At 39.5% G+C, this 20,888-nt stretch overlaps 2 protein-coding genes across 3 annotated transcripts in view; one reads left to right on the top strand and one right to left on the bottom strand.

Annotated features, from left to right (window-relative positions):
* Nucleotides 1-13,818, bottom strand: part of CAT (catalase) — a 34,024-nt gene extending 20,206 nt beyond the window's left edge. Inside the window, exons 1-4 of one of the 2 annotated variants that reach the window (XM_050955380.1) lie at nucleotides 13,637-13,818; nucleotides 5,667-5,838; nucleotides 2,710-2,820; nucleotides 1,095-1,225 (exon numbers count right to left, since the gene is read on the bottom strand). In XM_050955380.1, the coding sequence (XP_050811337.1) occupies nucleotides 1,095-1,225; nucleotides 2,710-2,820; nucleotides 5,667-5,838; nucleotides 13,637-13,702 (480 nt within the window). In that variant the 5' untranslated portion in view covers nucleotides 13,703-13,818. The remainder of the gene's footprint in view (nucleotides 1-1,094; nucleotides 1,226-2,709; nucleotides 2,821-5,666; nucleotides 5,839-13,636) is intronic. The other variant, XM_050955382.1, reaches the window with a different exon arrangement.
* The window catches only part of APIP (APAF1 interacting protein), a 305,323-nt gene that overhangs the window by 255,251 nt on the left and 29,184 nt on the right, over nucleotides 1-20,888 (top strand). The gene's annotated exons all lie outside the window — the stretch shown is intronic.

Genomic DNA, 20,888 nt, shown 5'->3' with positions numbered 1-20,888 from the left:
GAGTCACCTATTGTGCCTGTCCTTAAAGATAATGATTCCATCACAGTATAGCCAGGACTTAAGCCCCTGCAGGTTTTGAGTCTGTCATTACAGAAATACTGTATAGGGTGGGAGCATATAGAGGGGTGTCTGACCAAACAAGTCAAAACAGAAGATCATGCATAATTACGAAGATTTTTCAGACTATTAAGGAGTTTAGCCTGAGCAAAGAACCAGGGGGTTGGTCATCAGGTCTTTTTATGCCTTTAAATGGGCACATAAGGAGACATGGGGCACAAACATGTCCCCTAGTCTCACATGCATGAGGTGCAGGCAACCCTATATTGGGATGCATACTGGCACATACAAAAAGCATTTAAGACAGAAAGGGACAAAACTTATACTGGACCAAATTCTATGGTTCTAAATTAAGCAAGACTTCCATTGAACTCAATGGGAGTTTTGCACAATTAAAGACTGCCAAATTTGGCCCTGATTGGGTGAACTATAGTGATATATTAGGCAACTATCTCCAATGTCTTAACTGAATTTGAAAGAGAGAATAATCCTGCCCTCTCATTCAAAATAGGCCTGCATTTTATAAAAGTTTTAATGTCAATGTAACTACTTTACACATTTAAAAGACCATCCCCTTACCAAATAACATTAAAATGGATAATGAGCAATAAGCAAGGTCTAAATTTGTTTCAACATTTAAACAGGTTACAGGAACTTTTTAAAAGTGAAAAATTTTTAAAATGATCCAAATTCAAATGACAGCTGGAAAATCTCTTACCCATTTTGACTCACATCCTAGTGATACTGATTACACGAAAAGTAAAAATACAAACGTATTAAATACTAAGCCTATTTACTAGCCATTCTGAAGTTATACAGATTGTTTCTTTAAATGCGAATAAGCATAATTACTTCTCAAAATAGTTTCATTTTCAGTCAAAAATTTTCAAATTTATACTGAACTATCAGGGTACAATAAGATTTCAGTGCCAATCTGCATTTTATGTTTCTCTGTACTCTTTCTTCACCACTTGTACAAATCCTTGGACTTCTTTATCTCATCTGCTGAAACTACCTACACGCATGGTCTCACTCACCAGAATGGCATCACGGACAAAGAAGATGGGAGTATTGTTGCCTACAAGATCCCAGATACCCTCTTCTGTGTAGAATTTCATTGCAAAGCCTCGAGGGTCACGAACTGTGTCAGCTGAACCAGACTCTCCAGCTAGAAGAAAAGCATATATGTAAAGATGTCAAGATGTGGGGGCATTCTTTTTAAACCTTATCCACACTAGAGAATTTTAGTATATTTCAGGCACTTGAATGCTTGTAACACATTGTAGACAAAGTGAGCAATGCATCTGCAGATCCACGAACAACTCTTGTGCAACTGAATAAGTTATACCAACCTGACCTATCAGAAGTTTTTACACCAGAATTCCTTACACGTAGAGAAGAGCTCCTAATTAACCTAGTTTACTTCTGAAAAAGTATGTCTACACAGCAATTTGTTATGCTTTAATACGCCTTACCTTCACACCACTAGTTAAATCGTCATGAATTTCCTGAGTGTCCACGGATAGACAAGCCCTATGATGCTATACAAACAGGAGAAAACCCACGTAAGCAGTGCTGAAAAAGCTCAGCAGCCTACTTTAGTACATGCTCTGTTCTGTCAGTAACTCCAGATCCTAAGCGCAAATAAGTGTTGCTCGGCTGCCAGAGCTTTGAACCACACAAGGAAATCCACTGGGTTACTAAGATCTATAGACTCTTTACATTGTTCCAGAAGACTCAAGAATCCTCATGATTTGACCATCTTCAAGATTTTAGAACAACTATCACAAAAGATCCAAAAAATTGTAAGTAACTATAAAAGTACTGCAAAATATGAATAGCTTTAGAACCTCCCACTTTCTAATAAAGCGGAAAAGAGTCCTGTGGCACCTTATAGACTAACAGACGTATTGGAGCATGAGCTTCCGCGGGTGAATACCCACTTCGTTGTATTCACCCATGAAAGCTCATGCTCCAATACATCTGTTAGTCTATAAGGTGGCACAGGACTCTTTGCTGCTTTTACAGATCCAGACTAACATGGCTACCCCTCTGATACTTGCCACTTTCTAATGACATAAAAAAAGGTTACATTTTCAGTCATATAATGTGCAAGTTATTGGCCTTTGAAGTCGTTTGTAAAAAGCTGTAACTTATCCCTCTTTGGATTTGAGAAAGGATAGTTTATTTTATTTTATTTTACAGGAAGCTGTTTTGTTATGGTCCTCATTCCAATAATATTCCAATCATGAATGTATCCTCACAACACTGCTGCCAGGTAAGAATGAAAAATAGCGATAATTATTCTAATGGAGGATCAAGGCAGAAAGGCGTTAATCACAGCCTGCCCACATTCATAAAGAAAGCCTATGGCAGACCAAGGAATAGAACCAAAGACTCCTGAAAATACCACACTTCCTCTTACACTTGGGAGGAAATATGTCTATGGTAGACTGATGTTACATGAAATGGCAGCAGCTTAACACTAGTCAAGATTTAAGAATAAATCTAGGGGAAAGGAGTAAGTTGGCAGAGGGCAAGTGAAAGTGGTCAAAAGTACATGAAATTTTACACAGTTCCACAATGTATTACACTAGCAACTCTATACATGTGTTATATAAGAGGCCACACATAATAATTATACAACCTTACCGACAGTGGAGAATCGAATGGCTATTGGTGTTCTTTTTCCAATGTGCTCAAATACCTTCGCCTTACAATATTTGGTGATATCATGAGTCACTTCAAAATAGCCAAAAGCTCCTGAAAAAACAAAACAAAATTACTTTTATACATGATTGGATGAACAACTGTGAACAGCAAAGAGGGAAGATGACTTTGGCTAATATCAGGAGCACAACCAATGTACTGGATGTTGGAGAAGGGCAACTGTGGAGAAATAATTATGGCAGTTGGACAAAACTCATAACATTCTCTTCCACCTCAACCCACCACTCTACTGGCTTCTTTACTCTACCCGTCTCTGCCTCTAGATACTTTTACTTCTTTTGTAGCTTTCCCTCTTTCAATATTATGAAATGAACTTGTTGCTCACTGTATCTCTGTTTGCTGGGCTCTGACGCTACACCTTCCAATTAGATTGCTCAATATTCTCTTATGCAGGAAACAGGTTCCTGATCCTAGTATGCAACCAGAGATATGGAGCATGTCAGACTTCACAAATCTTAACATACAGCATCTCAGTAGAGAACATTAGTGACTAGTACAAATACACCTAGGCTGGCATGCTGCTGTGAGCAGCAGAGGTTTCTGTGGGCCATCCATCCCAGAATCACAACAGAGCATCACATGGCTTTAAGACTTCCCTAGCATAAAATAAATCATAGCCTAGAAGTCTAAGTTTGACTTAGTATTCAACGTGAGTGATATTTTAAATGTATTTCCCCATTTATGGATATACAGTACGCTGGATATGTTTTTATAGTTGCAGGTTGTACACGATCTCAGATAATAAAGACAGGTAACTAAGGTCTTTGTTTAGTGTTCCACAGCCTTGATAACTTAAGACACCTCAGAAGAGTTTGATAGGAAATGGAGGAGAAATAGCTAATGGTAGTTGTTGCAGTGTTATCAGCAGATGAGTTGGTGTACCTATTTATGAGGACATCCAAAGACCTCATGTAAAGGCAAAAAGATGTAATCATCTCATTTAGGAAGTGGGAGATCCCACACAGTAAGTTTTATTTTCCCCTCTCTAAAATTCTTACCTGTAATTTGACTGGTAAATTCCTCTACTCAAGAGCAAAATTCTGTCATGGGACAGGCAAAGTCTCATTTTATGAAGAAGCATAGCCTGTAACTTTCTACAGTATCTGTAATACCACTTAACTAAACAAATATGGTAACTTCATACAACCTATGAAGCAATGATAATGGGTAACTAACAGCATGAATGGAAAAAATCTGCAGAGGGAAATTTCTGTCAGACTCTTAATTATACACTCATAATTGACCTGCCTTCATGGGAATTTGGTCTACGAGAGTCTTTTTCTTTGGGGTTGACGACTTTTCTCCTCCTTTTCTATTGCTGTATAATTTCTCTCATTCTAATAGTGCCAATACTGTGGCTTTTACCACAAAAAAATCACAAAAAAATTAGGGATTATAAATTAGACGGGCTAATTACTAAATGCTCATCAGCTAATAATTTGCAGCTATAGGTGGTATGGCATAACTAGCAGCTATGATCCTGACAGCCATGTGAGTAAAGGGTATAAATACTTATGAATATATTTGTGATGAATGAAAAGATAATCACAGTGAACCAGAAACTCAAAAGGTATTGAAATCAATGGAAGTTAGGAGCCTAAATACCTATGAAGACCTAGGTCAATAAGCTTGTTGTCATTGACAACAATGTATGTTAGTGTTGTTAACAAACTCTTACCTATTGGTTTGAGGGAGGCACTTGTAGTTGATGGGGAAGGGATGTAGGGAAGAGGGGCATCATTTCTGATTTCCAATTAGCAAAGTTAAGAGTTAACGCTCATAAAATTAACTTGGGGATGAATAAACCTGAGCTTGAGACCACTGCATCACTGCTGGACAGGTACTGTTGGGAAAAAGAGATCTTAGACATATGTGAGTATTCCTTTATATGTTTTCATTTGCATGCACTGAAAGTTGTTTTACTTAATGAAACTTTCTATATACTTCACTAAAACTAGATACTTATTTTTATGAACCTTGAAAATCTACTAATCTTTCATGTTAATGCCACAAACCCATATGAGACTAACAAAAATAGCATGTTACATCATGTAAACTGAAAACATAATCCAAATTCTCAAACTGACAGTAGAAATAAGTAATCAATGCTATTCTGACCATGAAACCTTGATCAAAAAGAAGCTATGAAAGGCTTACAGTTTTTGCTAGTCTCTCCCCTTTTATATGAGGCAACTTGATTATTCATTTTAAATATAGAAGTCTTATTAAAGCATAGATGATAGAGAAAGAAATAATTCCTTTAAAAAGGAGTACAGATGTGAATAAGAACATTTTTACTGTTGCTAGTAAAAGTTTATTCAGATATGAAGTTATAGATTTATTTTTTTTTAATAGGTTGTCCTAAAGGGTAATTGAACTGGCATTTATCTGCTTAGTAAACTATATAAGTACTGACATCTAATCATTCCCTAGGTAAACACTAGATCTGGTAATTAAGGTTTTATTCCAGGACAGAATTTTGACCAATTGTAAAACAAATGCCTCTACTCCTCCTATTTTAAATAACTAAGTATAGACACCGAATTGGTGTCAGATTCTTAAGTTCTCTGAAAAGAGAAAAATACAACACAGAAGTGTTTGCAGGTCCCTGCAGGACTTTTCTTAGGAGGTAAGCTACTTTGCCTCCCCAGTTATTTCTCTCTGTCAAATGGGGGTGGGGGACACCACCACTTTTCTTTGTTTTCTCTGGCTAGAGTTCACACACACACACATCCCTGATAACAGGATTTGGCCTAATATTAATATCATACATCATGCCTTTTTTTGCCTCATTACATAATCTTGATTGCAATATTAATTCACTGGCAATCTCTAGCAGACTTTTACGCAGCTAAGGAACACATGCCTTTTAAACCCACCTGCTCCTTTGGCATGCACAACTCTCTCAGGAATCCTCTCTCTGTCAAAATGAGCCATCTCATCAGTGAAAACAACATCCTGAACAAGAAGAGGGCCCCGTGGCCCTACTGTCATGATGTTAAGTTTATCGCCTACTGGGATCCCAGCTCCAGTGGTCAAGGCATCTGGTTTCTAAATGCAAAAATGATTTTTAAGAAATCAAGTTACTACAATGGAAAAACTAAAATAAACTTCTATACCCTTTTAAGTGGTTAACCAAATAGAACTCAGTGAAAATAACTCTAATCATATAGACCTGTGGAACAAAGAGTATGACTCCTGAAGGTACAGGAAAAACTGCTTCCTGCATCGAGGCAGATTATTTAATGATAATGGTTACTGTAGGGGTATCAATAATTTTAAATGTGAAAAACAAAAACATTGAGTTAACATTAAAGTTTGATAGTTGTGTGAAGCTGGAAAAATACTACAAGGCATACTACTTCAATAAATAAAAGAACAAGCATTTAGAAGCAGATAAAACATGCTAACTTTCAAGAGTTTAATGTCAGTGGACTTAGAAATAACTAGTGTAACTTTTTTAAGCTTTGCATTTACATTGGAACTTGCAAAATAAGCAAGTGGTTTGGTTTTCAAACTTACAAAGTATTTTAGTGATTAAATTCTTAAATGTAACTCTAGGAGTAATGGTATTATATGTTCTGCACCCCTCTTGCTCTCCTAATATGCTTTGTTTTAAAGAATGTTAATAATCCTTATAGATTTTTCCAAGTCATTCAAAATCCAGGAACTCTGCTGAAATGTTACTTCAGAGTTGCTTGCTAAGCTCTCATGCCTCACTCTAGAAGCCAAAAATACATTTGTACTATATTGGAATGATAACCCTCCTAGTAGTTAAAAGTTCACTCTTGCCCTCTTCTAGCCTCAATACTGAACAAGTAATTCAGAATGCACTTCTGAAAGTCAGGCACTGAAATGCCATCAGCACTGACAATGTAACCAGTTTCTGACAGTGTCCAACAGCCTCTCTGTGCCCTCAAAATGAGATGGCTGGTCCACTGGAGTGGACAGACATTTAAGTTAAACACCTATTGCTACAAAGTGTGATGATGACTGCTATAGCAAAAGTAATCAAGTTTATTTTGCTAACTTAGGCAGCCTGAGGTAAGTGTCTAAAGATGTGGTTTCTGCACTACAATGAATATGTAGGAAGCAAGGCAGAAGAGAGGCAGCAATAACAGAACAATCTTGAAATCCCTAGTTGACACTCTCTGTACACACCACCAGCCAGAACGTTATTTTAATGGCTACCACAAATCCACTACTTTTTGAGGACATGCACCTTTTGTATAACTGCATAAGAACGTTTTTCTTCGCCATCACCCTGCAGATCACTCTAAACTGTATTAATGCTCACAGCACCTGCTGTAACTTTTTAAACTGAGTGACTTTTCTACTCCCACAGCTTCATTGACTGGTCTAATCATGGAAAAATTTGAAAGCTAAACCTTAAATGAGTTATTTAATCCTTCCTCATCTCACAAATACAGTCATTTCAAGTATGATAGTCGGGCAGTCTGAATATTTTCTTGACAGGATTTTGGGGCATATTTTAGACAGACACACTCAAATTAACTCTACATGGATTAACCTTAAAAAGTTAAGTTTGATACATTATATGCTGTTTGAAGGGCCTTTATTACTTATTTAAAGGTATTTGTTTGCTTCTGTAAGAGATAGTACTGCTCTTCTGATAAAATGGCATTTAGCTTTAGAATAGTTAAGTTCTGAAAGTTGGCCCCACATGACTAAGATTTTAAACACCTAGTTTATCTTGAAAAACATAATACTTGTGCATGCACAGAAACAAGTTTTTCATTATTCATTCTATAGATCAGAGGGTGGGATTTGTTCTTCAGTTTTAAGTGGGAGGTGTTCTGTACAACAGGAACATTTATCCATGCTTCCCTGAATAGGTCATTACTTCTAGTAGCAAGGTCCACAGATCTTTGATGTCTTCAGCCTACTTGCAGCTGAAGAGGTACAATCAGACTTGTCAATTACTGGAACAATGTAAATAATCCAAGCCCTGAAGAGCATCCAAGTGTTCAGAGTCTGTGGGGGTGAGGGGCTAAATATATTTATCTAAAAACTCCAAGTAAAAGAGTACCTATCCAAACTTCTGAATTCCCTTGACATACATTTTAAAGATAATACTTTGACTTCACAAAACAAATTAGCCAAGGCAAGAGTAGTCTTCTACCATGACCAGCATCACAGAATGTATTCAAGTCAATTCACTTGTGTATTAGCATAGATCAAAGTGAGGGATAAATGTGTAAATTGTGTTCAGATGTTTAAACTTCACAAAAACTAGTGGAATGTTATTTGTATTATTTTTACTTATCTATTCCTGTTATAATGTAACAGAAAACATTTACAGCGAGTATTGTAACTAAATAACCCATCAAACACAAATGAGACCTTGGGGAATGCAAATGAAAAGTAGTATCTTAAAAGTGATCATTGTGTGTAATGATTGGAGATCAAAAATTCAAAATGCATTCCTCACTCTGTCATCAAAGGAAAAGCTCATGTGGGTAAAGCCACCGTCAGCTTGCTTTTTATGTAGCGGGCCTAGAAATATGGATTCAAGAAATGATACATTATCTTTGACAGTTTGGACTCTTACAAGGAAGCCTAGCAGATGCAAAACGGAGATCTCAAAGACCATCTGGGTACCCTGAAAAGACTTCTTTGGAAAACTGACAGATTGTAAATCAAAATGATGGCAGTGATGTAATAAACGATGACCTACTTATTAATATATTCTACCTGCTTTAACCACTAACTCATTTCTTTTTCTTAGCTAATACACCTATAGTTAGTATACTATAGAACTGACTGCCAGTCTTGTCTCCGGTGAAAGGTCTGGAGTATCAATTGATCTGGGGTAAGTGGGTAGTCCCTTGGGACTGGGGGTAACTTGATAAGAATTGATTTTTGGGGAGGGGGGTTTCTCTCTAAATCCAGTTTGTCTGGGTGGTAAGATAGGCTGGAGAGCCTAAGGGACTGTCTGCGACTCCATAGTAAGACTGGTATAGTGATGAAAGACTTCACATTTGTTACTTACTGGCTTGGTGAAATCCAATTATAGAATATATCACCAGTCTGAGGTGTCTGCCCTGTTTTCTGAAAGTCTGATCTGAGACTGGCACTCAGAGTTGTGAGACACTCCAGATAGCATGACAAATTCCTCCTCATCCAAACCCTACCACATTTTATCTAATCACCAGGCAGCAGACATGTACAAGTAAAACCCACAGCATCTCACTGGGTGGGTATGACCCCACCCCTGAAGAGTCCATCAGCTCTGAGTTTAATTATCGATAGTAGCAGCAGTGAAAATTTTGCAACATTAAAAACTTTTGAACAAATCAGAATATATTCTCATTCCTTCAAAACAACCACACGGCAGAGGGTATTATTAGTTTGTATTGCAATAAACCTACAGGCCCCATTTAGGATGAAAGCCCATTTTGCCACACAGTGTACAAAACACATAGCAAGATACAGTTCTCTGGCCCAAAGAGCTTACAATCTAAACAAAGAGGCAAAAAACAGTGAGAAAGGAATACAACACATACCAACCAGCATTTTCAGCATGTTGCTTATGTGTTAATTCCACAGGGATTTTTTTATTGTAGGCCATTTATGGATTATGGGGGCCAGGATTATGTGAGACAGGGATGAGATAATAGGAGTAAGTAGGTGAGGGAGAGTAGGAAGGAAGCAGAGGGCTTGCGAGAAGGTCAGAATAAATAGATAATGGAGTCTGACATCAGAAAAATACAGTGGGACAAGAAGGGATGTTATACTAGAGTTCCAAAAGCTCTTTAGGCTTCTTCCACTTTAGGTGTTCCTGATTCTCATCTCTCCTGAGCACACACATTTGGGAGTGAGAGCCACGGGAAAACTGGTGCTCCTTGATCCATGTAAATGGAAGGAAATGGGGAGTCCTTACTTGTGCCTCATCGTTTGCTACTCCAGCTGCTTCTAAGATAGTCATCCTTGGATCCCAAGCAAGATAGCATGGAAGTTTCTATAGCAGCTCTTAGACACATGTACCTGTGTGGTCTGCTACTTCACTTGCTATTTAACACGAGAATGTTCTCTTTGCTGGATTGAAGGCCTCCGTCAGAAAAGGTGAGAGTGGGCACAGCCATGTTTGTTCTTGTAGAACACTGCTATCATGTTGTCTGTGAACTATTTAAAAATTATCAAGCAAAAATAGAGAAGAAGTAAGAATCGGCACTATAAGGCTCCTCTCCTCAAATCTGACTGGAAAGGGAAATGAGGCTCAGTTTAATGTAACCTCAGCTACCTTACGTGCATTGCTAGGAAGAGAGACTTGTGCAGCACCCAAAAAGCAGAGGGTTTTTTTCTAGAAAAATTCAAAGACAAATGCCACATCTCAAAACAGGCAACATAGTGGCAATTTGCAAAGAACCACCTGTAAATAGAGTGCATCACCACTAAAAAAAGTAAGTTCAATTCTTACTGTTATGGAGGAAACTTGAAAATATCTGAAGAAGTGGTCTTTTACCCATGAAAGCTTATGCCCAAATAAATCTGTTAGTCTTTAAGGTGCCACCAGACTCCTCGTTGTCTTTGTGGATACAGACTAACACAGCTACCCCCCTCTGATACTTGAGGAAACTTGTATCATTGGGCCTGAGAATCTGGAGTTATCCTGCCATTTTATGCAGCAAAATTCACATTTTAAAGTTCAAAAAATTTACAATGCGTAGGACTGTGCCCCAAGGCTTTTACAAAAAGCAACTCATAAGACTCGAAGAACAATCAGCATTCTGAACAAGGCAGAGCACACTGGAAAGAGTTGCACGTGACTTTTCATATTAACTCTCAAGTGCATTAGTAAGGAAACAAAGGGTGCTATTCGATAGGATAATCACACTTCTAAAACAGATCTAACTTCTTTACAACTATTATTATTCTACAGAGTCAAGAATTAATGTTTTCAAACTTCTATTCGCACTCACATAAAAAAAAATACTTTCAATGACAACCAAATGGCATTCGACCCCGCAACTTTCCCACGAGTTTCTGAAATCTATGAGAAATCTGCAGGTTTGAACTTCATCTGACTGGTGGGGTTTGTTTGTTTTTTTAAATTAAAATGAGAGGAATATTAGCTTGAATCAAATCCTTAATCTGCAAGTTTAGTTTAATACAACATTAAACCCTTCACAGTACAAGGACTTTGGCTTTTAGATTAACAATAACCATACAGCAATCATAGTCTAATGACAAACCGAAGGTACATATTTTGAGTATAACTAGTTGCTGTCTACAAGTCACTTTAAAATTCTAGGTTTCAGAGTAGCAGCCGTGTTAGTCTGTATCAGCAAAAAGAACAGGAGTACTTGTGGCACGTTAGAGACTAACACATTTATTTCAGCATGTGCTTTCGTGAGCTACAGCTCACTTCTTCGGATGCATAGAATGGAACATATAGACAGGCAATATTTATACATACAGAAAACATGAAAAGATGGAAGTATGCATACCAACAGGAAGAGTCTAATCAATTGAGATGAGCTATCATCAGCAGGAGGAAAAAAACAAACACTTTTGAAGTGATGATATTAAGATGACCCACAGAAGGTGTGAGAACTTAACATAGGGAAATAGATTCAATTAGTGTAATGACCCAACCATTCCCAGTCTCTGTTTTTAAGCCTGAGTTAATTGTATCTAATATGCATATTAATTCAAGTGAAGCAGTCTCTCTTTGGAGTCTGTTTTTGAAGATTTTTTGTTGCAAAACTGCCACCTTCAAGTCTGTCACTGAGTGGTTAAAGAGGTTGAAATGTTCTCCCACTCGTTTTTGAATTTTATGATTCCTGATGTCAGATTTGTGTCCATTTATTCTTTTGTGTAGACTGTCTGGTTTGGCCAATGTACATTGCAGAGGGGCATTGCTGGCACATGATGGCATATATCACATTGGTAGATGTGCAGGTGAACGAGCCCCTGATGGCGTGGCTGATGTGAATAGGCCCTATGATGGTGTCACTTGAATAGATATGTGGACAGAACTGGCATTGGGCTTTGTTGCAAGGATAGGTTCCTGGGTTAGTGTTTATGTTGTATGGTGTGTGGTTGCTGGTGAGTATTTGCTTCAGGCTGGGATGCTGTTTGTAAGCGAGGACTGGCCTGTCTCCCTCACTCTCACACAGATTTTGGGATCGTCCTTCAGGATACGTTGTAGATCCTTTATGATAGGCTGGAGAGGTTTTACTTGGGGGCTGTAGGTGATGGCTAGTGGCGTTCTGTTATTTTCTTTGTTGGGCCTGTCCTGTAGTAGGTGGCAAGAGCCAGAAGAGTATCCAGAAGCAAAGTAAATATTGCTTTTATCAGAGATGTCCACCTGCCCAACAGTGAATATTACAGTACACAAATATAAACTGTGAAGTGTATTAGTGATATCAACCAGTGTGTTCATTTGTAATTATCTCATCCGGTTTTTATGAAATATCTTTTTATAACATTGAATCAAGTTCATATTAACTCAACCGAGCAAAGTGGGAGCTAAGCTACCTTTCAAATTAGTACTTTGTAAAAAATGAGTATTAAAATGCTTGTACTCATCCGTACTGGGATATGTTTGAACACTTTCTTCCAACCTCTATTCTGTAAAGACGGAGCAAGGAGGAATCTGAAACCTATATTTTAATTTGGTTAAAGTGGGAGGTAAGGTGAACCACCATAACTATTGCAGTACTCATTGACTTACAGAAATGTTTTAATAGTATGCATTTATAGGATTAAAAGCACTATATAACGTGTGGCCACATAATCTACTTTCAAGACTGATAAATGATAGAGCTTCCCTGTTGCATCCACCTGACATAGCATCTATTTTATTGCCTGTGTAGGAACCTCAATCATACTTTTGCTTAAACTGAAGTATAAAACAATATGTCTAAGGCCAGACAAAAAAAAATCCTACTATATAAAGTGGTAACAGCAGAATCTTAGGTCCTGATTTTTCAGAAATATAAAGTATCTGCAGCTACAGTGCACTTCAATAGGTGTTTCGGGGTGTTAACAGTTTGGAAAATCAGGTCTCAAACTATCATTGAGAGCAAGGGACTAGGAGGCTGCAATCTGGTGGTTCTATTCCCAGCTCAGCCTCTCTGTACCTGTTTTGTCATCTGTAAAATGAAGATACCTCCTTTGAGATGACCTGTGAGACTGAGGGGTACACCCACGCTACAGTAGCATAGGTAGGGTGCTGCACCATCCCCGTGTAGACATTTCAGTCAATGGAGTTAAGCCATTTCTCTGGCAGAACAGCTTTTTCCGCTGACCTAGCCACATCACAGCAGCTGGGAGTGAAAAACTGCCACAGACCTCAGCAATGTGTCTAGGTCAATCTAATTTTTAAGAGTAAACTAGGCCTAGGTCCTGCTAACGCTGAAATGAAGTGCTCCGCTAAGGGCAAAGTATCATCCTCTCCAGGGCCCGTGCGCAGCTCCCCATGGCTGCAGCCCAGTGAGCCCCAAGAGTCCCCCTCCCGCAGGCACGCGCCATAGAATCAGCCAAGCCCCGCCGCTCCCTGCGTGGTCGCCGCTCTCCCACCAAGCCCGTCGCTACCATCGCACCCGCCCCCCCTTAGGTGGAATGTACCATCTCCCCGCCCGCTCCCCTCGCGCCGCTACCATCTCGCGCACCCGTCCCCTCAGGGGGCAGTGACCGTTAGCCTGCACAACGCGCAGGCTGGGGAAGGGGACGCTCTGGGATGCCCCGGGGCGGGACAGCGCCAGGCGGGGAGCGAGGCCCCTCGGAAAGAGAAGACCCAGCCTCACGGGCCCCTCGTTGGCCCGCTTAAGGGGCCCCCTGAGCCGCGGGGACCCGAAGCACGGAACCCCTACTAGGGTACCTGAAAGCCTCGCTGTTCCTGCCATTGCTTCAGCTGGTCCTCGGCGTGATTCCGCCTGCCGGCCATTTCGTAGCTAGGCGACCCCTGCAGTGGAAACGGTTCGTTAAGAAACGGTTACTGCCGCTCAGCTCCCCTCTCCCTGCGCTTCTCGCCGACTCGCAGCCGGAGAGCGCTGCTGCCACCTCTATCTTTCAGCTATGCCCGCCCCTCACTGCCTCATTGGTCAGCAGCCCTCCAATTGTTCCATCTTGAGTTCTGATTGGGTTCAGAATACGCCAATCACCAAAGGAGGGGGGGAATTAAGTAAGGGGCAACTCGAGAAGCAGAGGGGGGTTGAGTACTGTGCTCTGCTGTTTACTCCCGAGAATGGTCTTGGCACAGCGCCCTCTTGTATTTCATCCCCCCACGCCCCCTCACACGTCTGATGTGTGCCAAAGGTCAGAGAAGGAAAAACAATGATGGGAGGACCCTAGTTCTCAATTTTGTTGGACTTTAGAATAGTTTCTGGCTTCTTCGTTGTTTTGTTTTATTCTTAGTCCTCAAAACCTTCCAGAGCTGAAAAATAAAGGGGAATAGAAAGTAGGAGACACTGCGGAAACTCTAATGTGTATATATATTTATCACATAGCAAAAAAGCTATTTAGAGAGATAAGATGGGTGAGGTGATCTTTTATTGGACCAACTTCTCTTGATGAGAGACCGGCTTTGGACTTTGCACAGAGCAAGGCTAAACACTGGAAAGTTAGGAATACCATTTTCACAGTTGCCTGGGTAGTCTTAATTCTATCCCTTTGTGCATCTATTCTGTGCACTTAAGGAGGCAGGAGTACCTTGAAAAAAACATGATCATCTAATTAAAGATTAGTATTGCATATGCACAAGTGACAGAGTTAACGTAACAGTCATACACTTTATGTTTATTAATTTTCCAGGGCTTGAATTTGAAATCTAAATAACATTTCTAACAGGAATGTGTTTTTGCAATTTCCTAGGGTTTTTTGGAGGGAAAGAGGTAAAACCAAGTTCTATTATGTAACTGTAACTCTACTTCCTAGGATTCATGCATTAACAGCGGTGGTTGAATTTTGAGCCCTGTAGCACAGACTTCTATGACTTGAGCTACAGGACAAACAACAGTAGCTAGAAGCATGAGATGTTGTGTTCTTTTTGTTTTGTTTGTTTGTATTTGTTTTTTTAAACCCTAGAGAGGATAGAACACTGGGTCCAGGAATGGTTGACAGTGACCCAGCTTAAGTCTCTTTCTCCTTCCCCTTCTTGGGAACTCAGAGAGTTTGTGCTTCATGTGGTTCCTCCAAAGGTGTGGATGGGCCATGTGGACAGTGTGTTGCCAATGCATTGGCACTTTAGAATGTCTATGCTTAATTATTTTTGGCCACGCTGCCAAAAACTACTAGAGGCATGTGAGTAAGAAAAAGTAAATGGTGATTTTATATCTCAGCAAAACCTGAACAGAATTTCAGGAGACAAAGAAAAGGCGCTTCTCTAGCCTGAGGACTTTCCTCCTACCTCATTTCTATGGCCTGTTGTAAATAACGGAAGTGGTAGAGCAATTTTAAAAAGTCTCAGGTCACATACCAGCTCCCCATATAACATATCATAGCAACTACTCAGTGCTGGATGGAAAACATAATCCCAGCTATACATACAAAATGATGGGGTCTCAATTAGCTGCTACCACTCAAAAATCATCATGAAGAGTTCTCTAAAAACATCAGTTCAATGTGCAGTGGCAGTCAAAAAAGATAACAATATTAAGAACCATTAGGAAAGGGGCAAATAATAAGACAGAAGATACCATAGTGCCACCATAAAAATCCATGGCACATCCACACTTTGAATATGGTGTGCTGTTCTGGTGGCCCCATCACAAAAAAGATATATTAAAATTGGAAAAGGTACAGAAAAGAACACCAAAAATGATTAGCGATATAGAACATATGAGGAGAGGTTAAAAAGACTGTGACTCTTCAGACTGGAAAAGTGGTGACTAAGGGGGGATATGTTTATAAAATCATGAATGGCATGGAGAAAGTGAATAGGGAATTATTTATCCCTTCACATAATGAACCAGGGTCACCCAATGAAATTCATAGGCCGCAGGTTGAAATAAAATACTTTTTCACATGAGCACAATCAACCTGTAGAACTCTTTATCAGGGGATGTTGTGAAGGACAAAAGTATACATAGGTTTGAAAAAAAAGAATTAGAGAAGTTTGTGGAGGATAGATCCATCAATGACTGTTATCCAAGATGGTCAGGGATGCAACCTCACTCAACTAGAGTTTAGGCAATCTCTTAATTATGTCTAAAAATATTTCTGTACTGAAGATCTGCAGGGCAGGTACTTGGAGTTTAGCTCATACTTTGACCCAACATTACATCCTGGAACGGATGATTAGATCAGATGCCAAATTCCAAAAAACAGTTCTGCAATCCTTATTTAGCCAGCTGTAGTGAGGACTTGTCAGAACCTCCTCTTGACAATCTGGGAACTGCTAGCTACTGAAGTTAGACGTTTTTAAATCAAAAGGTCCAGCGTACTTGCATCCAATAATTTAAAGGAGCTAGCTGATATTGATTTTCAATTAGGGATGTAAAAGATTAAACAGTTAATCAGTAAGTATTAATCTTACCTCTAACCCACCCTAACCGTTAACACCCGGGCTGGCTGGAGCAACCCCAAACCTGGGCCGGCTGGAACAGCCTCAGCCCCCCTCCCTTTAATCGGTTAACTGGTTAAATGATATAATTTTAATAGTTTAAATGGTTAATTTTTAAAATTATATTTGCATTTCTATTTTCAATAAGTCTTAGAACTGTTGGGAAATTGCATAAGACTGGAAGAAAGCTAAAGTGCCAACGTTTAAAAAGTATAAGCATAATGACCCAGGTAATTATAGGCCTGACAGTCTGACATCAGTCCTGGACAAGATAATGGAGTGGCTGATACAAGACTCAATTAATACAAAATTAAAGAAGGGTAATATAATTCATGCCAATCAATGTGGATTTATGGAAAATAGATCCTGTCGTACTAACAATGTCTTTTTTGTCAGATTACAAGTTTGATAAAGGTAATACTGTTGATGTAACGTATTTAGACTTGTGTAAGGCGTTTGATTTGGCACAGCACAACATTTTGAGTAAAAAAAACTAGAAAGATAAAATGAATATGGCACACATTAAATGGATTAAAAACTGGCTAATTGATAAGTCTCAAAATGTAATTGTAAACCTGGAATCATCAAGCAGGTGCGTATCTAGTGGGTTCATGCAAGAATCTGTCCTTGGTCCTACACTACTTAACATTTCTGTCAATGACTTGGAAGAAAACATAATATGAGTGTGCAAGTTTGCAGATGACACACAAATTGGGGAACTGGTAAATAATGAAGAGCCCAGACCACTAATACAGAGCGATCTGGAGCAGTTGGTAAACTGGGTACAAGTGAATAATATATGATTTAATACAGCTAAATGTAAATGTGTACATCTAGGAACAAAAAAAGTAAGCCATACTTACAGGATGGAGGATTCTATCCTGGGAAGCAATGAGTGAAAATGATTTGGTGTCGTAGTGGATAATCAGCTAAACATGAGCTCCTAATGTGACACTGTGACGAAAAGGACTAATGAGATCTTTGGATGAATAAACGGGGAAATCTCAAGTAGGAGTAAAGAGGTTATTTTACTTCTGTATTTGGCAATGGTGTGATTGCTGCTGGAATACTGTGTCCAGTTCTGGTGTCCACAATTCAAGAAGGATGTTGACAAATTGGAGAGGCTTCAGAGAATAGCCATGATAATTATAGAATTAGAAAACTTGCATTACAGTGATACACTAAGGGAGCTCAATCCATTTAGCTTAACAAAGAGGAGGTTAAAGAGTGACTTGATTACAATCTGTAAGTACATCTATGGGGAACAAATATTTGATGTGATCTTCCGTCTAGTAGAGAAAACTAAAACAGAGACAGTTAAAGCTAGACAAATTCAAACTAGAACTAAGGCATAATTTTTTAACTATTGGAATAATTTAACAAGGGTTGTCATGGATTCTCTATCACCGGTAATTTTAGAATCAAGATTGTATGTTTCTCTAAAAGCTATGCTCTAGGAATTATTTAGGGAAATTTTATGGCCTGTGTTATACAGGAGGTCAGACTAGATCAGGGATCAGCAACCATTCAGAAGTTTTATGCCAAGTCTTCATTTATTCATTCTAATTTAAGATTTCGCATACCAGTAATACATTTTAATGTTTTTAGAAGATCTCTTTCTAAAAAAGTCTATATATAAAAACATATATATAAAAATGTATAACTAAACTATTGTTGTATGTAAAGTAAATAAGGTTTTTAAAATGTTTAAGAAACTTCATTTAAAATTAAATACTGAGATTCTGAACTATTGAGAAACTGAAAGGCAGTTGCATTTCTTGGGTTGCAAGTGAGCATGAGACCAAAAGCTGGTCAAAGGATTCTGAACTCATGCACTTCATAAATGGGATCAACACAGGCAAAAATTCTCAGAGTACCACTGCTAGTGTAAGATAGATAACTGTTCTTTGTGAAAGGTTTTTATAGATAACCTAAGGGGAAGATTAGGTGAGAAGTCTCACTTGTGCAGGGCTCTATTTTGTCATTTTAAGCAAACCCTATGTTGAAACATGATAGTTATATTAACATTAGTCATATAACTAAAGGAACAAAGGAAATGTGGATTGTGCTTGTGTTCTTTTGTTGTCTCCTTTGCACTGAAGGTCACACTACTTAGCAAGAAAGCTATGTGGGTATTGTTAATATAACCTTTATCATGTTGAAACAGATTTCTGTTTTATAGAAATTGCTTCTCCTTTATCTCCTCTGGACTCAGGCTGCTAATTACAGCTAGGCTGCTTGGATGTACTGTCCTATGTATATGGAAAATATAAAGGAATGAAATATTGGCTTGGGAAACACATGCAGTATGTCATTAATTTTGCAGAGATTATGGAGCAACTGCAGCGACTCCAGAGTTGCATAAATTGCATATTTGTTCTTGTATGTTGGTTAGGGTTCCCATATTTAAACTTTCAAAAAAGAGGACATTCCTTGGGGGGGGTTAGCCCTGCCCCCTATCCACTCCCTCCCACTTCCTGCCCCCTGACTGCCCCCCACAGAACCGCCAACCTATCCAACTCCCCCTGCTCCTTGTCCCCTCTGCCTCCGGGACCCCTGCCCCAACTGCCCCTTGGGACCCCACCGCCTATCTAAGCCTCTTTTCTCCTTGTCCCTGATTGCCCCTCCTGAGACCTCCACACACCCTAACTGCCCTCTAGCACCCACCCTCTACCTGTCCCCTGAGTGTCCCGACTCCTATCCGCTCCCCCCAACTCCTATCCACTCCCCCACCCCCTGACAGCCCCCCCCCCAGAACACCTGGCCCATCCTACCCTCCCTGCCCTCTGTCCCTTGACTGCCCCGACCCCTCTCCACACCCCTGCCCTCGACAGCCCCACCCCCAGGAACCCTGGACCCATCCAACCCCCCCCATCTCCCTGTCCCCTGACTTCCCCCCGAGACCTTCTGCATCTTCTCCAACCCCCCAGCCCCCTTACCATGCCGCTCAGACCAGCATGCTGTGCTCCCCAGCTGAGCGCACAACCCCCTCTCCCCCAAAGCGCTGCCAGTGCAGTGCACTGAGGCTGTGGGGGAGGAGGGAGCAGGGAAGGGGCTCTGGCTGCTGGAGTCCCCAGTGTGAGCGGCTCAATCCATCCTGGCCGCTCTGTCAGCTGTGCCATGCTCTGCATTGGGAGGGACATCCTGGACCTCTTTAGATTTTCTCCCGGACGGCTATTTAAAACCCCAAAATCCGGACATGTCCGGGATAATCTGGACATATGGTAACCCTAATGTTGGTAGGCACAAAATGAGGAGGTTGTGACTGAAAATCTGATCTGAAATATGACCTGTTTAAAATTAATATCAGTTGTGAATTTGTTCATTTTTCATTTCTAATAGGGCTACCTGAGAAGAATCTGCTGCCTCCTCAGTGATTAATTGTGCACTTAGTTTGAATTGGAGAGGTCCCAGGCCTTGGTGGCTGAGCTAATCTCTTTTATTGGACCAACTCCTTGGCTATGTCATTTCTGACTTTTGTGGCCTACCTATCATACTCCAAAAATCTTGTTTTTCTGTTTTGATTTTTTGGTTCCTGTGACATTTTATTTGCCTGAGTAAGTCTCCTACTATCAGTTCAATAAGTAACATAGCTTCACACAGTTCTAAATTAATCAACTTTATTTGCCTGAGGAAGCTAGGTCTCTAGCTGCATGTTTTCCTCAGGTGCAATCTAAACCATGCTCCCCCTTTAATTAAGTTTTTGTGAGATTAATAACGATGTATACTTAGAATTTACTCGTGTTGTACTGCTTGCTTTTAAAGTACTGTATAAACTACATAGTTAAAGCACTTTTTTTCTCACTTTTTTTTTGCTGCCTAATCAAACCAATGAAACTATTCTCCTGTGATATTGCATAAAACAAGTATTCAGAACAACAATAGAAATAAATTCCCTTATATTCCATAAAAGCTGGTCTGTTTGATATTACTATGAATATAGAAATGTGTATATATAGTAATATTTTGTGCTTCTCTAGTGTTTTTCATCTGAAGATCTCAAAGTGCTTTATAAACATTTAGTGTATTATTGTTTGTACTGAAGTAGTATCTATGGGCCCCAGTAAAGAATCAGAACTCCATTATGCTAAACACTGTGTACATGTAATAAGAGAGAGAGTTCATATCCCAAAGAGCTTACAAATTAAGTACAAAACAAGAATCAATATGTGGATACAACAAACATTTGGGGAGAAGCTATTAGATAACAGTGAGAAGATTAAGTGTAATAAGTAGTGCTCACAATACACCATGTGTAATATTTTGTAATAATCACAGCAGAGGTGAGATTTGAAGGAGCGCAGGGTGTAGTAGCTTTGTGGACATATATGGGGAGCACCTCCTGGGCATAAGAGTAGCCTGGGAGAAAGTGTGAAGGAGCTTGTGGAGAAAATGACTAACAGGCAAATCAGAGTTAAGATCCTGAATATCAGGTCAATAAATATTCTTAGTCAACAAATGGGGAAACTTGAGTTGAGGTGAATTGCCCAAGGATATTCAAAAAAATGTGGCAATATTGGGAATAGAACCTTGATTTAATCACAAGATCATCCTTTCATTCAATACCACA

The sequence above is a fragment of the Gopherus flavomarginatus genome, chromosome 5 (assembly GCF_025201925.1).
Source record: "Gopherus flavomarginatus isolate rGopFla2 chromosome 5, rGopFla2.mat.asm, whole genome shotgun sequence".
Taxonomy (NCBI): Eukaryota; Metazoa; Chordata; order Testudines; family Testudinidae; genus Gopherus; species Gopherus flavomarginatus.
This window is presented reverse-complemented; position numbering and strand designations above follow the sequence as displayed.